The sequence below is a fragment of the Ursus maritimus genome, unplaced genomic scaffold (genome assembly GCF_017311325.1).
Source record: "Ursus maritimus isolate PB19 unplaced genomic scaffold, ASM1731132v1 scaffold_2, whole genome shotgun sequence".
Taxonomy (NCBI): Eukaryota; Metazoa; Chordata; class Mammalia; order Carnivora; family Ursidae; genus Ursus; species Ursus maritimus.
The window spans coordinates 102663143-102686293 of NW_024424452.1; the positions used below are offsets into that span (position 1 = coordinate 102663143).

At 50.6% G+C, this 23151-nt stretch overlaps 1 protein-coding gene across 1 annotated transcript; it reads right to left on the reverse strand.

Moving 5' to 3' along the window:
- Window positions 1-6915: 6915 nt before the first annotated feature.
- On the reverse strand, window positions 6916-17106 carry FMOD (fibromodulin). Its single transcript, XM_008685141.2, has 3 exons — window positions 16987-17106; window positions 13283-14270; window positions 6916-8821 (listed from the first exon to the last, which is right to left on the reverse strand). The coding sequence occupies exons 2-3, from the start codon at window positions 14259-14261 to the stop codon at window positions 8670-8672; spliced, it is 1131 nt and encodes a 376-aa protein (XP_008683363.1). The 5' UTR covers window positions 14262-14270; window positions 16987-17106; the 3' UTR covers window positions 6916-8669.
- Between the last annotated feature and the right edge of the window lie 6045 nt (window positions 17107-23151).

Here is a 23151-nt window from a genome sequence, read left to right on the forward strand (position 1 = left end):
ACAGCATTGAGGTACAGTTCAATGGGAGGCAGTAGACCTGGGTTTCAGTGTTGAGTCTACGCCACCAGAGCCAAGTCAATCAGAAGTGATAGGTCTCAATTACCCTATCTGTAAAATGGGGTGAATCATACTTGCCTCCATACTGGGTAGATATTTTAGGAAAAGAAATGAAGTCATACAGTTGAAAGCACTTTATATTTTTAGAAAAGAAAAAAAGGTATGTGGGGGTGGGATGGGTGGGTGGGTAATAGGCTGATAAATCCATTACATGTCACTGTTTTCGTTGGGCCCAAAAGAATATGATCCAACAGGTGTTATTTAAAAATTTGGAAACCAGCTCTGTGCTAACTCCGGCGGGGTATGTGAAGGAATCACGTGACATGATCTCTACATTCATTTATTTATTTTTAAATATTTAATTTATTTATTTGACAGAGAGAGAGGCAGCGAGAGAGGGAACATAAGCAGGGGGAGTGGGAGAGGGAGAAGCAGGCACCCCACTGAACAGGGAGCCCGATACAGGGCTCGATCCCAGAACGCTGGGATCATGACCTGAGCCGAAGGCAGATGCTTAACCGACTGACCAACCCAGGTGCCCCCGATCTCTACTTTTTTTTTTTTAATAATATTTATTTTGTTATATTAACCACCATACAGTACATCCCCAGTTCTTGGTGCAATGTTCCATGATTCATTACTTGCCGATCTCTACTTTTAAAGGATTTACCATCTCAAACCAGGTTGCTCCACGAACACATGAAACATTGATATGTGGTACTGATGGTGGGTTTGCAATGAAGCTTCCCAACCCTATCCTATTCGATGCTACAAGGAAAGGATGATCTGATGATGTGACAATGGAACTGGTAAGTGGAGGTGCCCCACTTGGACAGCACAGCTGCTGGCCTCTTACTGTTGCCTTTCTGTCCTTGGCAGAGCACGGGCGTCTTACTTCTCACTGCTGCCATCACCAGTGCTGGTGGGTCATGGCCTCATGCCTTGTGACGGGCTGGTGGAGATGCCAGTGTCTTCCCTGGGGCCTCCTGGCCTCCTCACCTCTGATGCTGCCCTTCACCTAGAGTCGTGGAGGTTCCGGCTCCTGACACTTCCTCACCTGTACCCTTCCACCGCCACGAGTTACAAACGCCATCGCAACTACTGTAACTGCAGCACTGCTCTAGGGTGTCCCCACTGGGGTGCTATTGTCCCCATCCCTTCTGTGCTGGCCAAGATAGGCCGCCTTCCTTCCCCCGTCCACAAGAAGAAGAAGGGTGCTAGTGTACCCCTTCTCATCCCTACTTTTGCCCTGGGTAGACTAGAAAAGATGCAAGGTGCTCACCTTTCCCCCCAGCACAGAGGGTTGGGTCCCTGCCTTCTTGGTTGGGGATGCTGGTCTGCAATGGGGTGAAGGACCAGTTCTGTTGCTCATGGTTGGTGGGCTGATTCCAGCTCCAGATTTCCAGGGCTGGGCCAGCAGATTTTGAGATTGCCCAAATGAGGCTCAGCATAGCTTCTGCGGAGGAATAGGTCACTGTAACTGCTCTCATCTTTGAAAATAAAAGCTGGGCTACCCTAATTAAAATTAAGACTCAATACCAAGTCTCAGCCATCAGACTGCCAAAATGACTCAAGTCTGAAGCAGTATTTGGCATTGTGGGATGTGGGGAAATGGGGGCTCTCATGTACCATTGGTGGGAATGTACATTTTTACACCCACTTTGGAGAGCAGGCTGACAACGTCTAGAAGAGGTAAACTGCTCAGACTTCACACTCGGCCGTTCCCTTCCGGGCGTGTAGACCAGTGGTTCTTAACTGGTGGTGCTTTCGGCCCCAAAGGAATATTTGGCAACCCTGGAGACATTTCAGATTGCTTTGTTTTCTATTTATACCAACCCAAAAATATGTGCCCTTTCTTTTCCTTTGTTGCTTGGTTTGGTGCGCATGTGATGCCTACCTCTGACTGTTTTTGCTGTCATTGAGATGTCATCCACAGGACCCGGTCTGCGGGGCCTGGGTCTTAGTGTTTGTCTGGTATTCTGACCCCAAGCCCCTGGAAACATCTGTCTGACATCCTACATGAAGCCCTTTTAGTCTGCTTTAGAGAAGTCCCCTGTAGATGAAATAATGGATTGACTAGTATACCCCCAAATTATTCATGTCTGTCCAGAACCTTAGAAAATGGTCTTATTTGGAAACATGTAATTAGTTAAGGATCAGGATGAGATCTTTATGAGTTAAATCCAATGACTAATGTCCTTATAAGAAGAGGAGAAGAGACAGATATGGAGAAGAACACGTGAGGATGGAGGTAAGCCCAGATGGCAGTGATGCTGCCATCAGCCACGGAACACGTAAGCCACCAGAAGCTGGAAGCGGCAAGGAGGGATTCTTCCCTAAAGCCGTCAGAGGAAGCACGGCCCTCCTGGCACCTTGATCTTGGCCTTCTGGCCTCCTGAAATGCAAAAGAATGGATACATTTTAAAAAATTGTTTCACACCGGGGTGCCTGGGTGGCTCAGTTGGTTAATCACCTGCCTTCAGCTCAGGTCATGATCTCAGGGTCCTGGGATCGAGTCTCCCATCAGGCTCCCTGCTCAGCGGGGAGTCAGCTTCTCCCTCTCCCTCTGCCTCCCCTCCACCCGTGTTCTCGCTTGCTCTACTCTCTCTCTCAAATAAATAAATAAATAAATAAATAAATAAATATGTAATTATTGAGGCCAATGAAAAATGTTTTCATATTTACAAGCTGCCTATGGGCTGAGAGCCTCCAAGTGGGAGAATGGCCCAGGAAACAGCAGCGGACACTTGCATGGGGCTAGAGTCACCAGGCTGCACTGAGCCCTGGCCCATTTGCCAGAATGCCATCCTCTTCCTAAGTCACCTTTACTCCGGGGCTTAGAGCTGCTTGTGCCCCTGCCTCCCTGACCACATACATGTGGCTCTATTTTGGGACTTGGGTTTTGTGGCTCCTTCCTTGGAATAACTTTCCCTACCCCTTCCTATACAAACTGCCCTCACTGGCCCTCGTATCTGACTCACGTCAGCCTCGGGATCTGCCCTCTAAGCCTGGCGTGCATCTGTTACCATCCCAGCCTCTCTTCAGAGTCGTATTTTGCCAAGGGTCATGGCTCTGTATGACCAGTAGAGGAGCCGTGGGGACTGTGTTTACTGCTGCTGGCTTGCAAGAGGGTTCAGCACTAACCCCACCTGCTTTCGGATGCCTTTGCTTAGGTAGGTAGGTCTTCTTACCTCCTCTTGGGACTCTGACCCATTTCCTGTTATGATTGCTAAAACTGGGTCAAGTGTATTTCTGTTCTTCCTGCTCTGAGCGTAGCTGGCAACCCGGACACCCAGGAGTTGCTGCTCATTTAACTTGAGCATTTGCGGTTCCTGTTGGAGCCCGGCATGACCGGGCAGCGTCTGCCTGGTCCTTTTGCTCATTTCAGGCTTTCTGGGCCCCATGCGGCAGCCAGGGACCTGGTTCCGTCTCTCGTGTCAGTCCTTCTCAAACCACCCGTGGGCTCTGTCCCCAGGGCATTGTCTAGTTTCCAGGCAGGATTGCTGCTCTGGAAATTCAGGCTGCCATGGGATCGATCAATGTGTTTACTCTTTTTGGGGTGCAACATGGTGGCCCCGGGGCACCCCAAGGGCTCAGCTAGTGGTGGGAGCCCTGTCTGCCAGCTTCCATCGGTCTGTTTGAGGCAGAGGACTTTCTGGGAGAGTTTGAGGTCTCCCCAGGATGCTGAATCTCCTGATGACACACTTTCAGCTGTGTATTCTGCCCCGGACTGCCGTGGGAGCGCCGTGGCACTGCCGTGGGACCACTTGTGGAGCGGGTCGCTGAGCTAGTGGAGAAAGGAGAGCTTCCAGCCCTCCCTCCCCAGCCCCAGGGGGAGAGGGTGCTTGGGGCTGCTCCTACAGCTTTCCTGGCCACTCAGCCTTAATCATTTCTTCCTCTTAAAACAAATAAAGAGACATTTTGTCCATATACTTCACTCGGCACTTAAGTCTCAAATAAAAAAATACAATCTTTAAAAAAAAACTGTTTCAAGGGTTCTCAAATTAACTGTCTTGTAAATGGCTAAGCAAAGTACATGTTAGTTACTACCGTCTTCACTAAACTCCACAGCAAGTACGAGGAGAGCTTCACAAGTCCATTCTTTTGTATACTGCATGTACTAATTATTGACCTTCGAGGGCTCGGGGTTTTGCACACAATAAACATTTCTTGAGTGATTGAGCTATGCTCATGGAGACCATATATACCTTCTTTTCTTGCCTTTCTTCTATGATCCATCCTTTTGCCTATCTTTCCAGAGCTCAACTTAGAGGGGGTCTGGAAACTTGGACGAGAAAATACTATATCTTGATTTTTCACACAGCTAACAGAAATGTAACATTCCCTCCAGTCAAAAAGGTAACAAACCACTGCAGTATTAATGGTCCCTGTGGTTTTGTCACCAACTGAAATCACAGGTATTTTTATGTCATGTTACAATTATTGAAAATAGTTCAAAATGCCATTTATGCTCACCAGTACTTCCAAATGACTGTAGTTAATCAGACTTATTGCTAGGTCTTGCCATTTGTTGCATTGATAAACAAACATATCTATTTTCTATTTTGATAAATGTATTCAATGCAACTGGGTCTCTTTGGAATCCCATGTATTTTATGTCTTTAAAAACATCTTGAGAAGAGGTCCATAGTTTCACTAGCCAGCCTAAGGGGTCCACAGCACACAAAAGTCAAGACTCCTTGGTTACACAGTGCCTTCTGGTACCTTGATTTTTTTGTCAGTGTCCCCTGGGGCTGAGGACCAGCTGATCAGAGCAGTTGGGAGAAAATGGAGTGGTTTGAAGCCTTAAAAGGTTTCAGAAAAGGCTCTGATGGTGCAAAGTGAGATGCTGCCCTCTAGAGGCTGGAAGTCAAACTGCAAGACTGACTGTAAGGCACGTTTTTAGAGGGTTTGGCGTGCAGCTTCTTGGTACTTAGGTCTGAAATTAGAGAAGCATAGGCAGTGGACGGTTTTACCCCTGCCCACATATCCCTGATGCTTGAAACCCTCTCCTTCATACTCTGCTCCAGCCATCTTCGCTGTCATTCAGTGACTCAGAAGCTTCCTCCCACTTAAGGAGTTTACACGCTCTGTAACCTCTCCTTCGCTGCCCCTCCCCCCTCTTCATCTAGATAACGGTGCGCTCCCTCCTTATCTATCTGCTCTGGAACTGCCAGTCTAGGTCAGGCTCCTTGATAATCCTCATGCAGACCTGTGCTCATGTCCTTCACAGCCCTCTCTGTTTGTACCTACGTGGTCCCCACCGCAATTATTTTGTGCCACGTTTGTCATTGAACTAGACGGTAAAGCCCGCGAGGTGGGGGCTGCCTGCTTTCCTTCTCTGTAGTAGCCTCGGTGTCCGCCCAAGGATGCTTGTGCATTGATGAAGAGTACATTTCGGTTGGCAATTCATAAAGGGACCGTGAATGCTAGCAGAATGGATTTAGGTACATCAACAGTCAAGTCAGATGGCCTTCCTCTACCTACGGCACCCCAGCTACCACCAAGGCCCCTCCGTGTTCCTAGTAGACCTGCTTACACCTGTGACATGGAGACTTCAGGACCAGCAGAGGAGACACGGTATAGCAAAACTGACAGCTAGAGGTCAGATCCTGGCCTCGATGCTTCCTTCCAGGGTGATCTCAGCTTCTCTGGGCCTCAGTTTCCCCATTTGTAAAACAGTGAAAATACTAGTACCTAGGGCATTGAAGGGTTAGGAATGCTAATAAGGGAAGGTAGGTACAGTACCGAGCACATAATAAGAACTGACCAAATGGTGACCCAAAGGAAAGCCAGCCGAGCCTGATGGATCGTCCACTCCTGCTACCGTCTTGAGAAGCACTGGATATAGAAACCAGAGGAGCCTTGCAACAGGGCAGGCCTGGCTCTGGATTCTTCCCCCTGCTCTGTCTTGGTTGGGATGTTCCCAGGCGATCCTAGGAAGCAAAACGGAGAGGCAGAGGATTCTTCCTTGCAGCTTGTGTCTGTTTCTCTGCCTGCTGCACGTGGTGTCTCTGTGCCAGAGCACCCATCGAGGCAAGTGTGCCAAACTTGCTGTCCCTCAGCCGTGGTTGAAGTTGTGATTTCCTTCTGATTTTTTTAACCCCCCCCGCCTCCCATTCCTGCCTAACTCTTGCTCCCTAGAAGAAGAATCAAGTTAGTTTAATCTGGCTGAAGCCATCTTGGCACAGAATTTCACAGACTATTTTAGTGAATATATTCAGTAAGTAATAGATTCAGTTCAGTAAATATCAGTTGTGGTGATTTCCTTATTAGAAAATAGCGGATTGTCCCCAGCGCCAGTCTAGTCTCTGCTCCCCCCCGCCAACTACTGTCACATCAGCTAAGCACCTGGCACGTCGAGGCTTTCCGGAGAGACTGAATGGAAGAGCAGAGAGGCAGCTGAAGGCACTTTCCTCTTCCAGGCCTTACCAGGCAGCATCTGCTTTGACTACCCTCAGTTTTGCACAGTGGCCAGTAGAGGGCAGGCGCAGTCAAGACAACACTACTCAGGACCTGCCAGCCCCTGAATTCCTGGCTTGAGGAGGGAGGATGGTGGAGGGAGAAAAATGTTAATAATGACAGAGAAAACCCAGTTGTTCATTATCTTGGGACCAAATGGAAGGAAATGTGTAGCTAGCGGGATGGAAGTTAGACTTAAGGAAGAACTTCCAGAACACAAAGTTTGGTAACTACAACTTTTACACAGGTGACTTTTTTTTTTAAACCTCCTAGCTACAACTGCCCAAGCAGAATAGATGAGAAAGGGGATTCTTCCAGTCCAAGGCCTATGTGACCCACTAGGTCCCCTTAAAGTAACCCTTCTGTGTGTGCCTTAAATGACTCCATTCTTGCAGATGCAATCGTAAAATAACTTTATTGGTCAGGTTAGCCACCACTCATGCTTTTCCTGTAATAAGGATCCTTTATAGAGGCATGATGGTGTTCACATGCAGACGCTTTCTGAAGAGCCTGGGGCAGGGGCAGGGGCAGCCTTGCCCCCCACATCAGAGCTCCTTTGTTGAAATGAGCTGGTTTGGCTTTTGTGGATTTTTGAGTCTGGAGCCAAGAACATAGTCCAGGGATTCCCCCCCCCCCCAACTTCTCAGGGAAGCAGCTTCAAAGCATACACAGTATCAGAGACTTAGCGGCATCTGGGCAGAGGCCAGGTTGGGGCTACTTGTCCTCAGGCAGTCCCTGTCCCTGACCGCCCAGATGGCTCCATCCCAACGGTGCCCAAAGGAGCAGGATGGTTAGGCCTCAGGCAACATTACCTTTCAGACATGGGAAGAAGGAATTGCTCTCCAGCCAAGCTATAAAGCAAAAGGCATCTTCAGTAATGATGGTGTAGCTCAGAGATGTGAAAGCAGAGGGTTTCATCCTCCGCACGGGCCAGAGCTGGCTGCCTGGCCCAGGCTTCACGGACCCAACAAGCATCTCCAGCCAGAGCTTTCACTGCAAACTGTGACCTCAGGACAAATCAATTAACACAGCTGAGCCACAGCGTCCCCCTTTGGGCTAGCCAGGCACGTCCGGGGCTGGCTGGAGTCTGCTTCTCCCATCAGGATGTAGACTTTTCTGCTTGCATAAGAGAAAAGGACACACCACCTTTCTCATGCTTTGAGAACCACGTGCCTTGGAGGATAAAGACCCCGGGTAAGGAGCGGCTGGCAACGCAGAGGGTGTTGGGCAAGGGTGGAACTCCGGGGGCTGCTTCCTCAGTTCAGCCGTGGCGGGACGTTTGCCCCTATTAGGGATGCTGATGTAAGAGAGGTCTGGGCCTCTCCTGGGTAGAAGTCTGACCCACCTTCAAAGCACTGCCCAGCTGCTAAAATATAGGCCCTCCAGTTATCAAAGCCTAAGGTTGGTTGTCTCCTCCCACACCAGTCCCTGAATATTGTGATCATGCTGGTGTCCTCTGATCTGGTGGCTTTCAAGGAGCGAGGTTAGGGAGGTGGAGAGGTGACTCTTGGTTTCCTTCCCCCCCCCCCCAGACACTAGTGTGACTTCTCCGCACAGGGCACGGGGCCGATGCCCACATGGCTTGGAGATGCCCGCATGCGTGAGAGCCTCTGCCTAAGGCACAGAAGAGGTGAACGCGGAGCAAGGCTGAGTGGATGAGGAAGGTGAAGGAGGAGGCAGTCGGGCAAGAGGTATTTTCCGAGGAGCACTGAGAGGGAGCCCAGAGTAATTGCGCCACCCGCCTGGCACGCAGGAGAGCGGTCAAGCGCTGCTCACAGAGAGAGCCGAAGATTGCGGGGGGAAAGCACGCTCCATGCGGTTGCCCAAGCGATTTGTAAAGTTCAGGATGCCAGATCATTGGGAAGAAACTAGGGAGTAGTGAGGTGTCTGGGGTTGGGACTTCCAAGGATTACTTCCTCTGCCACCACGTCTGTCCTGGAAAGAGAGCTGCAGCCGTGTGCCTCAGTAAAAGGCTGCCTGTCCCCTGATCCCACCTGACCCTGCCTACAGGGAAGAAGACTACAGAGGGAGCCCATGGAGTTCTGTCACATGGTCTGTCCCAAACCTTCCAGCAAAAGCCAAACCAAACCATCCAGCCAAATGCAGCGGGGCGTGGGGGCCCCCGGCCCCGTGCCCTGTGCAAGGGCTGCTCAGATCTCGATGAGGCTGGCAAGGCGCAGGCAGAGGGGCGCGTCTACGGGCATGGCGCTGCGCTTAATCTCGTTCCCGTCCAGGCGGAGCACCTGCAGCTTCGAGAAGTTCATGACGTCCACCACGGTGCAGAAGCTGCTGATGGAGAACTCTGTGGGGACAAGAGGGGCGGGGTGGGTGCGAGAAGGCCGGATCAGGGACCCGGATCCACAGGAGGCCGGTCAGCCTCTGTGAAGGGGGCTTCAATACTTCTGAGGGGAGGAGTATGACTTGGCTGGGTGGGGGGGTTGTGTCTTTCGGGATCGGAGTCATACCGACTGGCACCGCTAGGGGGCAGCACTAGGGCCGGAGTGGGGTGTCTGCGTGCATCTGCGGATCCGCTTCCTAACCACCCCTAATCTGCACAGAACTCTGGAATGTCCTTGGGTCTCCTTCCAGCCAGGACCGGGTCTTTTCCCATCTGTGGGCAGCAGGGGGAAGCAGAAGGTTGTCAAAGACCAACCTTAGCAGCTTTGCTGAATTGCTCTGAGAAGGAAGGCTGGGGAAATGGATGGACTTAAATCTGGAATATCTCCTGACACTTTGCAGAAAGAGAGAGGGGCAGGAAATTAAAGAGAGAAAGCCTGGGCAGGGAGACAAGCGTCCTTGCGTGCGGGAGCTTTGAGGGGGTGCATGTCTCCATTCCGTTACCGCCAAAGGAATGAGCAAGGCCCCGGGGTTCAAGAAGGAGGAAATTCATAGACGAATAGGGCTGTCATGGACCTCAAAAGTCAAATAAATAATTCCCTTGCCTCCTGCATTTAATATGATATGGCTTACCCCCCCTTCTTTTAATCTCAAAAGAAGTCCTTTTTTTGAAGAAATTCCCCTCCCCCAAACCACATAATCTTAATAGATACAAGAGTTCTGTGTGGGTTCAACATAAATCCTTCCATTTTCCCTCCAGTTGTCCTCTTGGACATATGGGCCACCTCTGTCTCAAGTCTCCTGGGTTAGGAACTTGAAGGGAAAACCCCAAGAACTCAACTAAAATTCCAGCAGGGCCAGCACAAATCACCCTGAGAAGCTGCCTTCCACACGGTTCCTGAGGGCCTCGAGAAGATGGCTCCTGCCAGAGGAGCTCCCCGTGAGGTTACCTGTCGGATCTCGGATCTCAGATCTCGGTGGGCTCTATTTCCACGGCTGTCACTAACCTAGGGCAGCCCCAGAGCTTGCCTTTGCCTCCATCAGAGGCATTCCTCTGCTTGCCAGGGAGGTGGGGAGGGGTGGGAGGAGCTGGAGGAGGATGGCCTCATGGAGGGTGCGGTCATGGGTGTGAAAGGGAAGACTTCGAGGCAGACAGTGTGGGGGGCTTAAATCGGCTGGCGAGGAAAGTGCTTTTCAATTAGCACTAAAGGTTGTTTTCAGTCCCTCTTAAGAACTGACCAAGAGGAGATAGGGTGAGGCTGCAGCCCATTAACTTGTATTGCAAATGTGAGACAGAAAATCCAGCCCCAAGGAATGATGGGACACTGGACTGGGAAGAGGGGAAAAGACGGGAAATGCCCTCCTGTGGACAGCGTGCAGTGGCAGGGTGGGGGGGAGTGGTAAGGGGATGGGTGGGAATGGGGGTGGAGTCGGGTGGGGATGGTGGAGATCTTTTGGATACTTTTGGATGTCTCCCTTCTGGTCCCAGGAAGTAGATGAAGTGGCCTCTGAGTGGGCAGGTTGGGGGCAGAGCTTAGGTCAGGGGTGGTGCCTGTGATGGGTGGGCTGGGGAGAAGTCATGTGGGTTGGTAATTAGATCACTTCCAGATCTACTGGGGATGGCACTAGATGGGTTCTCTACCCAGCCTCAGGCCCTCAGACCATCTGCTAAGATCCTGGATCCCTACACTTCTATATAAATATGGGGGATACTCAGGGGCTGCTAGACACACCCCATGTATCGATTCCATCCACGCAGCAGACGCACTATGCTCCTCTGTTTGTCTTCCCTACGCTCATGAAGAGGACAGGGCTTCTGCTTGGAGACTCTGGAGGACATTTTCCAGCCTAGATGAAATACTGACCTAAGTCTTTCCAAATTCCTCCTGGGGTACCCACCCTGCTCCCTTGGATCCCACAGCTACTGAATAACATTCCAAGCTGTGTTCCCTTGCTGTTGCCAGGCTGGAAAATCTGAGGGAGATGCTAATGGAAGAGGCAAGTGGGAGGAGGGGACTGGCTTGATTCCCCTGCACACCCTTTAGTTCCTGCCCTCCATTTAGCTCCTCCCCCAGAGGATTGCTTCAGTCCCACCTCCACCACCACCCTCACTGGCTGTGGGAGGACGCCCTAGGAGACGGGCCCCAGCTTGGGGCACTGTCCTTCCTGCTGTTGGTCTGACTCAGAGAGATACTCCTCACATTCTCAGCCAGAGACGCCTGGTGCCAGGTCCTTGGATGTTGAAGGCCCACATTCAGGGTTCTCCCTACATAGCCTGGGTGGCCCGGAGAGATGGCTGCTCCTTCTCAGCGTCCCCGTCTTTGCAATGCAAGAAGTCAAACAAAACAAAACTATGCTTATCAACTTCCAAGTGGCAACGAGAGGAGAAGCTAGTCATAGTTACGGTGTATTGCTTCTCAGTTATGTGCCAGGCCCTGGACCAAGCGCTTCCTGTCTCTTAACTCGCTAATTTAAGACAAAGTAAATACAGGAATTGGTGTTATTTTGCCTCAAAAGAAAACTGACAGAGAGACTAAATGATAACGATAGTTCAGCAGTTTTGGTTTAAATGACACAAGAAGGGATTTGGGGAGAGACACCGAACATTTTTAGGTTGTTTGACTTCATGGAGAACTTTCTCGCAAGACCTTGGGACACTTAACTGAAGTGGTTTTGTCATCCTCAGAGCTTTGTGAAGGGGCGGGCCACCCTGTATTGAGTGGCAGATGTGCTCTGCGTGGACACAGGCGGTGACAGGGAGCCGTGATGGCGCCCTTCCCGCCCCGACTTTCTCTGACTGTGTATCATTAGGCAGTAACTAATGGGTTCTCTCCCATGACAGCTGCTCTTTGCTGTCACATTCTCAGGGTCAAACAGCACATAACGTGACATTTCTGATGTGACAGTCCTTCCAGATTTGGAGTAGGGTGGCAGGTGACTTCTGGGTGGAATCATGGACAGCCATGAGTAAATGTCAGACCCTTTGCAGCATGCGACATCTCAGAGACATCTCAGAGCATTGGCCCATTCGGGAATAAGACCCCCCCCCCCCGCCAAAAAAAGAAAGAGAGACTTTACATATAAAACAGTTTGGTGCTCATGATGGTGTCTTGCACTTAGAGCCAGAGGACCAGACACCTCCCCTCCTTGCCTGCCCTGCTGCCGACCTCTGGGACCTGGTGCCTCTCTCACTCAGAGGGCTGTCCTGCCTGCTTGTGTCTTGCTAAATGACTGATCTGTTCCCTGAGCACCGGGAGAGAAGAGATGAGGGGAGAGGATGAAGGCTCGGTCCCTATCAGTGCTTTGATGGTAACGTTTGCTCACAGCAGGCTCCGCTTCAAAGCCTTTTGCCAGGGGTCGGTAGTGAGTCCTTTCCCAGGGAAGGGGGGACTTTGCTGACCGAGGAAGGCTCAGTACCTTCCAGCTGGGATTCCAACATCAGAGGCCCTGGGGTAATGTAAGCACATGCTGAACACGGGATCCTGACACAGAGCTGAAAAGCAACTAGATCATTCTATCTGAAATGAGTATTTTAGTTCTAAAAGGCAGAGAGGCAGTCCTTTTGATTCCTTTAGGCATTCCCCAGGAAGTACTTGGAAAACAAGAGGTCTGTGTCCTTGCCCGCCACCCCAGGGCTTTGTGGTGATAGGGCCCCTGTTACCCTGGGGGGACCTCTGCCCCAATACCAGGGGCTCCTTGTACTCCAGGGAGAACGGACCAGAACAAGCACCTCATTCAGCTCGGAGAGGTTGCACATTCTTATCCAACAGCTGTTATGTTTAAAACACAAACAAACAGCCAAACACACGGCAGACTGTAGAGGCAGGAGGAGAGCATGTGGAAACAGAGAGCTCATCCTCTTCTGGGTCAGTGAATAAGAACAAACGCCGTGGTTCCTTGACAGCCTGCCTTCTTCCCAAGATGGACCCTAGAAGCTCAGCCGAAGTCGCCCTCTCTACGAACTGCTCTCATCCCACGCTCTGCAAGCTCATCTCTCCTTGCTCCTCAACACGGGAGCCCTTCCTCTCAGACACACAGATGTCCTGGCTGTCCCCTCCAGGTGACCCGTGAAATGACTGGCTCCTCTGTGGCACTCCCACTTCCCAGAATGGCTTTGTCCCTTTCCTCCAGCCCGCGCTCACTTAGCTCTCAAGACTTAGATCGAAGCCTACCTCTTCCGGGAAGTCTTCCTCCAAGCCAGCCCGCTCCCCACCCAGACTTTTCCCAGCACTGCTGTTTGGTCTAGGGGCGTGCCATCTTGGACCTCTCGTACGGGGGTAGAGCGTGGACTGCAGGTGGCTTCCATTTTGCTCTCTGGTTGCCCTATTCTATGCCTTTTGCATTGCTGCTGGCACTCACAATAGAGTTTTTTTTTTCCCCAATGAAACAGACAGCCACTCCCCACTCCCCTTTGTCAGTGTCTCACCATTGATCCTATTGCCTTGGAGGTAGAGGTTCTCCAGGTTGGTGTTGACTGGGGGGATCTTCTGCAGCTGGTTGTAGGAGAGGTCGAGCTCCAGGAGGCTGCTGGAGTTGAAGGTGTTGGTGGCCAGGCCGTTGTTGGTGAGACTGTTGTGGGACAGCCGCACGTACAGAAGCTTGGGCGAGCCCCGGAAGTAGCTGTCGGGGACGGAGTAGACGTTGTTGTGCTCCAGATACAGCTGCTCGAGGGCGGAGGGCAGTCCGTCAGGCACCTTCCGCAGGTGGTTGTAACTCAGGTCCAGCAAGATCAGTGACCGGAGGCCCCTCATCGCACTGCCCACTTCCTGGATCTCGTTGTGTTGCAGGTACAGGGCTGTGAGGTTCTCCAGCCCCTCCAGAGCGTTGTTGGGGACCCGTGAGATCTGGTTGTGGTCGAGGTGGAGCTCCCTCAGGGATCGAGGCAGCGGGCCGGGCATCCGGGTCAGGTTGTTGTGGTCCAGGTACAGCCTCTCCAGGTGCCTCAGCTTGGAGAAGATCTTCCTGCCCACCTTATCGCTGGTGATCTGGTTGCCATGGAGGGCAATCCAGAGCAGTCCGGTGGCATTGTCGAAGACACCTTCCTGGATGGACGAGATCTGGTTGTTCTGGAAGTAGACGTACTTCATGCGGGAAGGGACGAAGGGCAGGTACTTGAGGTTGCGGTTGTCACAGTACATGGCGGTGGGGAAGTTAGGGGGGCAGTCGCACTCCTGGGGGCAGTCACGGGGCTCTGGAGGGGGCGGAGAGCCGTAGGCATAGGCTGGGCCTTCCTCCACCCCATAGGGGTAGGGCTCATAGGGCTCGTAAGGGTAGGGGTCATAGGGGTCGTAGTAGGTGGACTGCTGGCTACGGAGGTAGTGGAACCACCAGTGGGGGTCTTCGTCATACTGGGCCCGGGAGAGGGAGCAGAGCCCGGCCAGCAGCAGGAGGGAGGCCCACTGCATTTTGTCTCTCTGCAAGAGAGGGGAGAGAAGAGAGCAAGCAGGCATGAGGGAGACAGCAGGGAGGGGGGGTGGGGAGCCCTGGGCTGGGAGCAATTCGATCTAACCCCGCCGCACAGGCTCCTGGGAGTGGGAACCCTGCCCTCACTTCCCGCACGCCTCCCCCCAGTGCCGGCTCTGCGCACCTGGTCCAGCTGGACCGTGGCTACCTGGGGGAGCAGGGTACATTTTATAGAGTCACAGAAACAGAGCCTTTGAGATTAGAAGGAACTTGAATGGGGGGCACTGCGTTTTTTTTATCGAGGGGCAGATCCTTAGAAGCCTCTAGCAACCTGAAGGTTCTGTTGGTGGAGCTGGAAAGCCCCAGCAGTCATCCCTGGGGGGGTGGGGGGGGGTGGGTGCTCTTCAGGCCTGAATTTCTATTCAGTTTGGATTCCCCGGGGATATAATATTTTCCAAGAGTCCAAGGAAAAAGCCCTCTTGTTCTTTCCATGTCTCTGGGAAACCTCCAGAAGTGTCTTGAGACCTCAAAGGGGAAGATCTGAACTACTCCTGGAAGATCTTTTGGTCTCTTGGGCAGGCTGGGGGTTTCTGGTTTCTAGTCTTTGGGGAGGGGTGTGGTCCGTCTGCAGTCCTCGCAAGGCTTGGGCTGCTTTCCAGAATGTCGGTGTCTGTAGCAGTCTGCGGGGTGAGAACACCCTCTGGTTGGCAGTCTGCGGCTGCCCACGCTACCTGGCTGGCACAGGGTCTTCATGTAACAGCGACGGTCCCCTCCGGGCTGGGGACACTGGCACCAGGTATGGCGTTGTCTTCTAGGGTGGGTACCGAGCGTGTGCAGCCCGAGTCTGTGCACTTGGCCTCTGTGGTGTCTAGTAAAGTGTTGGCCCCCTTCGTGTTCCGCCATGGACATTATGCTTGAGCCATGTGGGCCCCAGAGAAATGAATGAGGAACACTGAAAAGTGGACTAGGAATTGAAGACACTTGTGTATACCCAAGAGAACGTGGCTTTGGAATGGGATTCTGGCATCCCCCTCCCCCATCCTGAGCTACCTGTGATGACATCTGGATTACCAGCCTCTGTGACCAGCCCCCCAGTGCCAGGCAACCTGTTACCTTGAGCTTGTATGCTAGTAAGATGAGAAGAGGACAGGCTTGGAGAGAAAGGTGGGTTTGGTGCATTCTGGGAGGGAAGCTGAAGGTAAGAAAGAGGAGGAACCTACTGGTCACCCTACTCTGAATACCTATAGCCAAGGCATTGGAGAGCCCTTGTGAGCAACGGGAACCTTCCAGAGATGTGAGTGTCACCCTTGCACAGAGGAAGCTTAGAACCTTTCCTGGTGCTGGAAGGGTGCCATACATCCCTCACATTGCTGTTGGGCCTCCTGGGGTTGGCAACTGGAGATAGAAGAAAGAAAGGAATCTAAAAGTCAGCATCAAATCCAGTGAACTGGTGGGAAAGAGCCTGACTGTGACCCTCAATCTAGAAAGTCTGCCATCATTCCTCCCAGGCCCCAGACCTCTCTGTTTCCTGAAGGTGATTCTCGTTGGCCCCCTTCATTCCATTAGCCTCTGGGCTGCGGTGGAGAGGCACCTGGCTCATCATCAAGCAGCCTCAGGCCTCAGACAAAGAGCCCACAGTGTTTCTGAGAAGCCAACCCAACTGCCCACTGCCTGGGCGCGCTGGCTGGGCCCTGGCTCCGGCCAGGAGAGAAGACGGATGGAGCGGCCCACTGCCAACAGCACATTTTTCCGTGCACAGCCCTGGGCTGCTGCAGGACCAAGGTGGCTGTCTGGAGGCTGGCACAGTGAGCCTCTGTCTCCATTTCTCCTTCCAGACTGGGCACCTTGGCAGACAAGAACCACCTTCCTCTTCAAGACCCAGCTTTCCAGGGGCTGTGTATCCTGCCCACTTTGGCCTCTCCTTAGGAGCCATGACTGCTAAGAGGGCTGGGGGAGCTCATGGCTCTCCTCCCTTCCATCTCTTAGCAGTGTTGCTCCCAAGTCAGATACTCTTACATTCCCCTGCCCACCCTAATGGCAGAGACCTTCCCGTGCTCAGAGTTTTGTGAGGTGGAAAGTTTCTGGGATTGGCGCTCCCTGAGTTGTGGGGAGCTGACTCAGAAGTTAATGCTGTTCTCTCATTTCTCCACTCTAGAGAATGATCTTTCCCTCCTATCAGGGTCGAGGAGGTCAGACCAGAAGTCATTTCCTCAGCTGGATTGGACTCTCCTTCACAGCTCCCTGAACATGGCTGATTCTCAACACTTCTCTTTATTCTCTCCCTTTCACCCCAGCAACACACACAGACACACACACAGACACACACACACACACACACACACACACTCACACCCACACCCTTCCCCTATAACAGCACTCAGGTACCATCATCTGCCTACAGGACAGACTGCAGGGCTGGGGTGGTGGGATTACGAGTACTAGCAGGGCAGAGCTGGCTTCCCTGGATATCTGCTCCTGCCCTTTTTCATGCCTGAGAAGGGGAGGTTACCCCCACCCCCAACAACCAGAAAGGACCCATAGGACAGAGGTAACATGTTCCTTCTACTCCCCTTTGCCCCCTCTCCAGCATCCTGGGGTCATGGCCCAGATGGGAGAATGAGGAGTGGCTCTTCCCTGCCAACCCCTCTCCCCACGCCCCAGCCCTTTCCTTTACTCCCGTTATGGAACTACAAGGGACAAAAACTGAAGTAAAATGACTAAACTTACCTCCAGGTGAAACTTTCAGAGAGTGACCACGTCCCTCTGTCTGGCTTCCTTAGGTTGGAGAACGTGTGAGAGAGAGACGGAGTGTCTACTGAGAGTGTGCGGGTCTGTGCCAGGCCAGGGTCCCGCCCCCGAATTCCTAATCAAATATTGCGAAGAGAGGGACTGAGGAGGCCGGATCCTGGCTTTTTCGGCTCTGCTGCAGGGGCGGAGCTCACACTCAACCAAGCAAAATCCTTCCGTCTGCCTGACGTTAGGAAAACCACCTTCTTTCCACTCACTTATCTTCCCTAAAGCATTGGCAGCTCTGAGTCTCTTTCTGCTGAATGAGTTAGTGGCGTCCTGGAAGGTATTTGTACAGTCTCTTACCAAGTGCCTGGCTTTCTCATTAAACCCACAAGGGCAGATGCAGGGCTGGGGAGGGCCAGCATTGGGGAAGAGGCCATCTTAACTCTTTCAGCAACCCACGTGTCACGCCCGAGAACCAGGACTACTCAGCCTTCTCGCCTCCCTCCCTCCCTACCGGTGGTTAGACTAGTGCACGGGCGGGCATGACACAGGACAACTGGCTCTGGGTTGAGTTCTGTCCCTTACCAGTGTAGACCCACCTGGGCTGCAGGATTTCTCTCCTCCCCTGGATTAATGGGAAGGAAGGGGAGCTCACGTTTGTGCATCAGTTACGGTAGGCCAGCATCACACACTTTCATGTAATCCCCTGGCAACCACCTACTTTCTGTCTCTATGAACTTGACTACTCTATAAACCTCACAGAAGTGGAATCGTACAACAGTTGTCTTTCTGTGACTGGCTTATTTCACTTAGCATCATGTTCTTAAAATCCATCCATCATAGCACGCGGCAGAATTCTCTTCCTACAACAGTCCCTTGTATGTGCAGACCGTATTTTGTTTATCTGTCCATCCATTGATGGACATGTGGGTAGCTTCCACCTCTTGGCTCTCGTAAATAATGCTGCTCTGAATGTGAGTGTACCAATATCCTTTTGAGACCCTGCTCTTAATTTTTTGGATATATGCTTGGAAGTGGAACTGCTGGATCATATGGTAATTCTATTTTTAATTAATTAATTAATCATTTATTTATTTATTTATTAAAGATTTTATTTATTTGACAGAGAGAGAGACAGCCGGCGAGAGAGGGAACACAAGCAGGGGGAGTGGGAGAGGAAGAAGCAGGCTCCCAGCGGAGCAGGGAGCCCGATGGGGGGCTCGATCCCAGGACCCTGGGATCACGCCGTGAGCCGAAGGCAGACGCTTAATGACTGAGCCACCCAGGCGCCCCTATTTTTAATTTTTTAAACCACCATACTATTTCCTGTGGTAGATGGGAATGCCAACAGGGCACAAAGGTTCAAGTTTGAAACTCTCCTTATTTAAAAAAAAGTACCAATTGAGAAAGTCTCAGATTTGAGTTTGAAGAATTTAGAGGTGTCCAGGCAGATGCAACTTTTGGTTTCTCCAATAGGTCTGCCCTGTGTAGGCCACCAGAAAGGTCCTTGTCAGGAGCCCACTCTTCTCAGGGCTAATGAAGAGTTTTTTAAAAAAGATTAAACATAATGAATGGGTATTTGCTGACCACCAGTTATAAACTAAGTGGTCTACTGATGTTATCTTACTTAATGATCACAGTAGGTATTTCGTATTGGAAAGAGAGGTGCAGAGATGTGGTGTGACTAGCTAGAAAGTGGTAAAACAAGGATTTGAACCTTGATCTGCATGATTCCAAAGCCCACAGACTCTCCCACAAAAGGCCAGAGGACTGATGGAGTGGAAGGGGCGATGTCTACCCTGGTGTCACAGTAGACCTCAATTCATATGGAGCCCAATTAGAGTGGCCCAATCTGCTGGAATCTGGGGACAGGGGAGGGTAGCAGCGAGAGGGGGCTGGGATAAAAGGCTTCTCTTTCCAAGTCCAGACATATTTCATTTCAGTTTAATAAACATGAGCCTCTACTCTGTGCCTGGCATGGTCTTAAGTGTTGGGGACACAAAGAAGGTTCTAATATAAAGCCTGCTCCTAATAAAGCAGAAGGCTTTGCAGCAAACTCTGATTCCGTGAGTGAGGCAGGGTGGCCTTAGTGTGAAGACGTCCATCAATCATGCACAGATAACCTTCTCATCATTTGAGTCCAGTTCTTCAACGGAAGACCCTGGTTTTGGTAACGGCCCATGAGACACTTCTTAGATGGGCCTAGATAGCCAGGAACATCCACCCATTGGGTACAGATTTTTTTTTTTAAGATTTTATTTTTATTTATTTGACAGAGATAGAGACAGCCAGCGAGAGAGGGAACACAAGCAGAGGGAGTGGGAGAGGAAGAAGCAGGCTCCCAGCGGAGGAGCCTGATGTGGGGCTTGATCCCATAACTCCGGGATCACGCCCCGAGCCGAAAGCAGACGCTTAACGACTGCGCCACCCAGGCGCCCCGAGATGTGTTTTTTTTTTTTTTTTTAATTGCAGCATGCTGAACAATGCTGAATTTACTAACAGCAAAAGTCAGGGGAGCCTGGGGACCAACCATGGGCTGGGATCCTTCCCAACCAAGTCCACCCAAAAAGGCAGTATCTCCATGTGTTTTGTTGACCATTTCTAGAGCAGTGAGATCTGAATCAGGTCTTTCATTATCTATCTTGTTCCGAGGTAGGCTTGGGAGGAAGAAAGAAGGGAGGATGACTGGGACCAGGTCAGGAGGCATGTTCCAGGGGACCATCCACTGTTCAAAATTTCCCCTGTCAGTGGGCTCTAATCTCCATTTTGGCTACTGCTGCTCTGTTTGCCTGGGTCCTGGATCTAGGCCCTCAGAGCTTGGCTTCAATATGGGAAACCAACTAGGGGATAGTGATGTCCTCCAGATGGCCGAGGGAGTCCACATGTGAAAGGGGTTCATTTAGGACACTGGTGTTTTCTGGGAGGTGTCAAGCCAGCAAGTGCCCAGTCCCCAGACTGCAAGCAAACTAAAAAGAGAGGCTATGTTATTCGTTCATGTAACCCCATCCCCAGCTGGGGATACAATGCCTGGTGCTTAGTAGGTAATCAGTAAAGAGCTGTGGAATGAATTGTATTTTTGGCTCCTTACCGTCTGCCTGTCTTCAGTACCCAAAGCTGGGTGGAATCACCACCACCACCAAGGCCAGGAAAACCGTTTGGCCTTCAGGCGTATTTGACTTTCCAGGGGTTCAAGCCACTGCTATTTCCTCCCCACCCATAAAACTACAGGTTAAGCCACAACCACTAGGCACAGCTGATTGTCTCTGATGTTGGAGCCACCCTGTCTGGAAGGGATGAAATGTGTTCTGATTCAAATTCCTACTGGAATTCAAAGACACAGTGACGCTTTGGTGGCCACCAACCCTGTCCTCTTTCTTCCCATAGGACCTAATACCTCTTGTTTTTATAACACAGCCTCTGATCCCGAACAACCAGGGATAGGGGGGATAAGAGTGGAAATCCACCCAAACAGAATTAGTGAGTTGAATATAAAGAGGTCAGGTCAGTAGAAAGATGATGATGGTGATACAATCCAGGCTCTACTCCTGGCCCATTCCGAAAACTCTTGATGCCAGAGAGATTGTTTACTAGTCTGATGTTTCAATGGAAAGTCTAAGCTATCCTGGCACCCAACAGTAGTGTCCCAAAGTTTCCAAGGGAGTTTTTTCTCCTTATTCCCTTGGCATTGAGGGGTCATTAGAAGTCCTCACCATGGATAGTTTCCTCTTCCCGGAAGGATGAGACAAAGATATTGGAGCTGGGGGAGAGACTTGTTTTCTTTCAAATGCAATAGGAGAAAGACCTTGAGTTTGAAGTTCTGGGAAATACATTGAGGGCTTCAGAATTTTCTTCTAATAAGCTCCTTTAAAGTAAGACAGAGAACAACTTTTCTCTTTTAATGGATAACATCTCTTATTTTGGCTGTGTATTTACTGCATGCTTGCTACTATTAACCTGATGATGATGTGATGAATTCCAGAAGATCACCTTCTAGAAACTTTGAATGCACTTGAATTGGGAAATTAGGGTTGGCTCAGGGAGAGATACCTAAATGAGGAAGGAAGCAAAGGAGATAACCCCAAATCTGAGTCTGGAGGCCACTCAGTACAAGGCATCCTTCTTTGTTTGCAAATAAGCTAAGAACGAATGATGTTCTTGAGACTGTGCTGGGGGAGAACCAATGTAAGATGGACCAGTTCCCAGGATTCTGGCTCCAGCTATGATGACCTGGCTGCAGGGAAGACCAGGACCAGGTATTAGCTCTAAAATCCCAGCCACCATTTCTGAGATTCTCACCACAACCCTATCAAATAAGTATTATCATACTTTATTTTTACAGACGAGGAAACGGAAATTTAAGAAGGTTAATAAATGTGTTCGAGATTGCATAGCAATTAAGTGGCAGAGCTGGGATTTTAAACTTGTCTGTCTGCTTCTAGAGTCTGAGTTTCGGACCACTACGCATAGAGAATCTCCAGTGTAAAGGAAAGAACATGGGTTTGGAACACATATATGTTCAGATTTTGGCTCTACCACTTACTGTCTCCATGACGTTGGGCTAATTGCTTACGCATCAATGAGCCTTCATTTGTAAAATGGGGGCCATAACCCTAACCTCATGAGATCTTGGGAGGACTAAATGAGATAAAAATAGAGGCTCCTGGTAGGGTGCCTGTCATGTGTGGTCCTTCAATAAAAGGGTAGCTGCCTTTGGTTGTTTTAGTAGATTGTAAGTTCCCGGGGGAGGGGATGGCAATCTCATTAGTCAGCATAATGCTTGGCCAAGTGCCTGGCATTTATTAGGCCCTTTCTAAACATTGATTGAATAAATGAAAGGTGTAGAAGCTGGATTTCGCTAAAGGGTAGTAAATCTACTTTGGTAACTAAACCCATCAGAGAAAAGCTAGTTAAGGATAAAGGTGGGACTTCCAGTGCCTAGAATTTTCGCTCCTCCTTCTCCACCCCGCCAACGAAGGACAAGAGAGGCGACTGCAAGGACAGTGTGGAACACTCTACGGACATGGAGAAATAGCTTGGGAAGGGGGTTCATGGAAAAGGTCAGAGTCCAAGAGCCAAGTACAGAGCAGCCCAGAAGAGGAGATGCCCGGGCTCCTTCTCAGACAGGGTTGAAGAGTCAGGTTTAGGCTGAAGAGAAGGAAGGCAGAACAAGAATACTCCCTAATCAGTAGCAGCCTTCGGAATCCCTTCGGGCTGAGAAAAGAAATTTGGTCCTACCCGAGGACGGACAGGGCGAGTTTCTCAAAGCAAGAACTGGTGACATGGGCCCATGCAAAGGTCTAAGGACTTGGATCTAATTCTATTGGAATTCAGAGAATAATGGAGAATAATGATCCCTAGTAATGTGTGTGATGTCTTGAACTCTGGTTCATTCTATCGTCCACTTACCTCTGTATGGTCCCTGTAGTAAAGTAAGAGTTTAACAATGAAATAAAAAAAATAAGGGAAACCCCTTAAAAACAAAAAGGGGTTTAGGAAAAGCAATGTATTATTGTTGTCTTGGAAAGGGCGTGGATTTTGAGTTAGAGAGAATGGATTTGAATCCCAGAAATTTAGAGTGTGTTCCTTAATTTCCTTGGTCTTCAGGTTCCTTATCTGTAGAATGGGAATGATTAACACCTAGCTCATTAGGTGGTTTTATGTATGTATGTATGTATTTATTTATTCATTAGGTGGTTTTAAAGCCATTGGACGTGTCTAGCACAGCACCGGGCACATGGAAGACATTTAGAAAAATGTCACTTCTTTTCCTCACCTTGGGTATTTTCCAGGAAAGGGTTGGGGCCTGGGGTGTAGAAAGGAAGACCTGGTGTCCTCATCTACGGAAAGGTCAGAGAGAACATGATTTTGGGAGGAATGTGGGTGGTGGCAGCTTGGAAAGGAAATGGACGATGTACCTGACACTTGTAAGGAAGAAACAGAACTGGAGGTGAGCAGGTCCAAAGGGTCTAGGATTCTGGCAGCACGGTCCTCCATTTGAGGGGACTGGCTCTTAGCCCTAGCTTCATGGGAGAACCAGTGGGGCAGCTTTCGAGAACACCCAGGCCCAGGTGTCACCCCAGATGAATGAAATAGGATCTGGGTTGATGAGACCCAGCATCTTTTCATTGACTGACGGATGATTTTTAGCGTGTAGCCAGG

Coding starts and splice junctions, on each gene's coding strand:
- FMOD (XM_008685141.2), bottom strand. CDS start 14,261: ATGCAGTGGGCCTCCCTCCTGCTGCTGGCCGGGCTCTGCTCCCTCTCC. Junction 8,822..13,282: donor CCAAGGCAATAGGATCAATG/GTGAGACACTGA, acceptor TTGTCCCCACAG/AGTTCTCCATCAGCAGCTTC.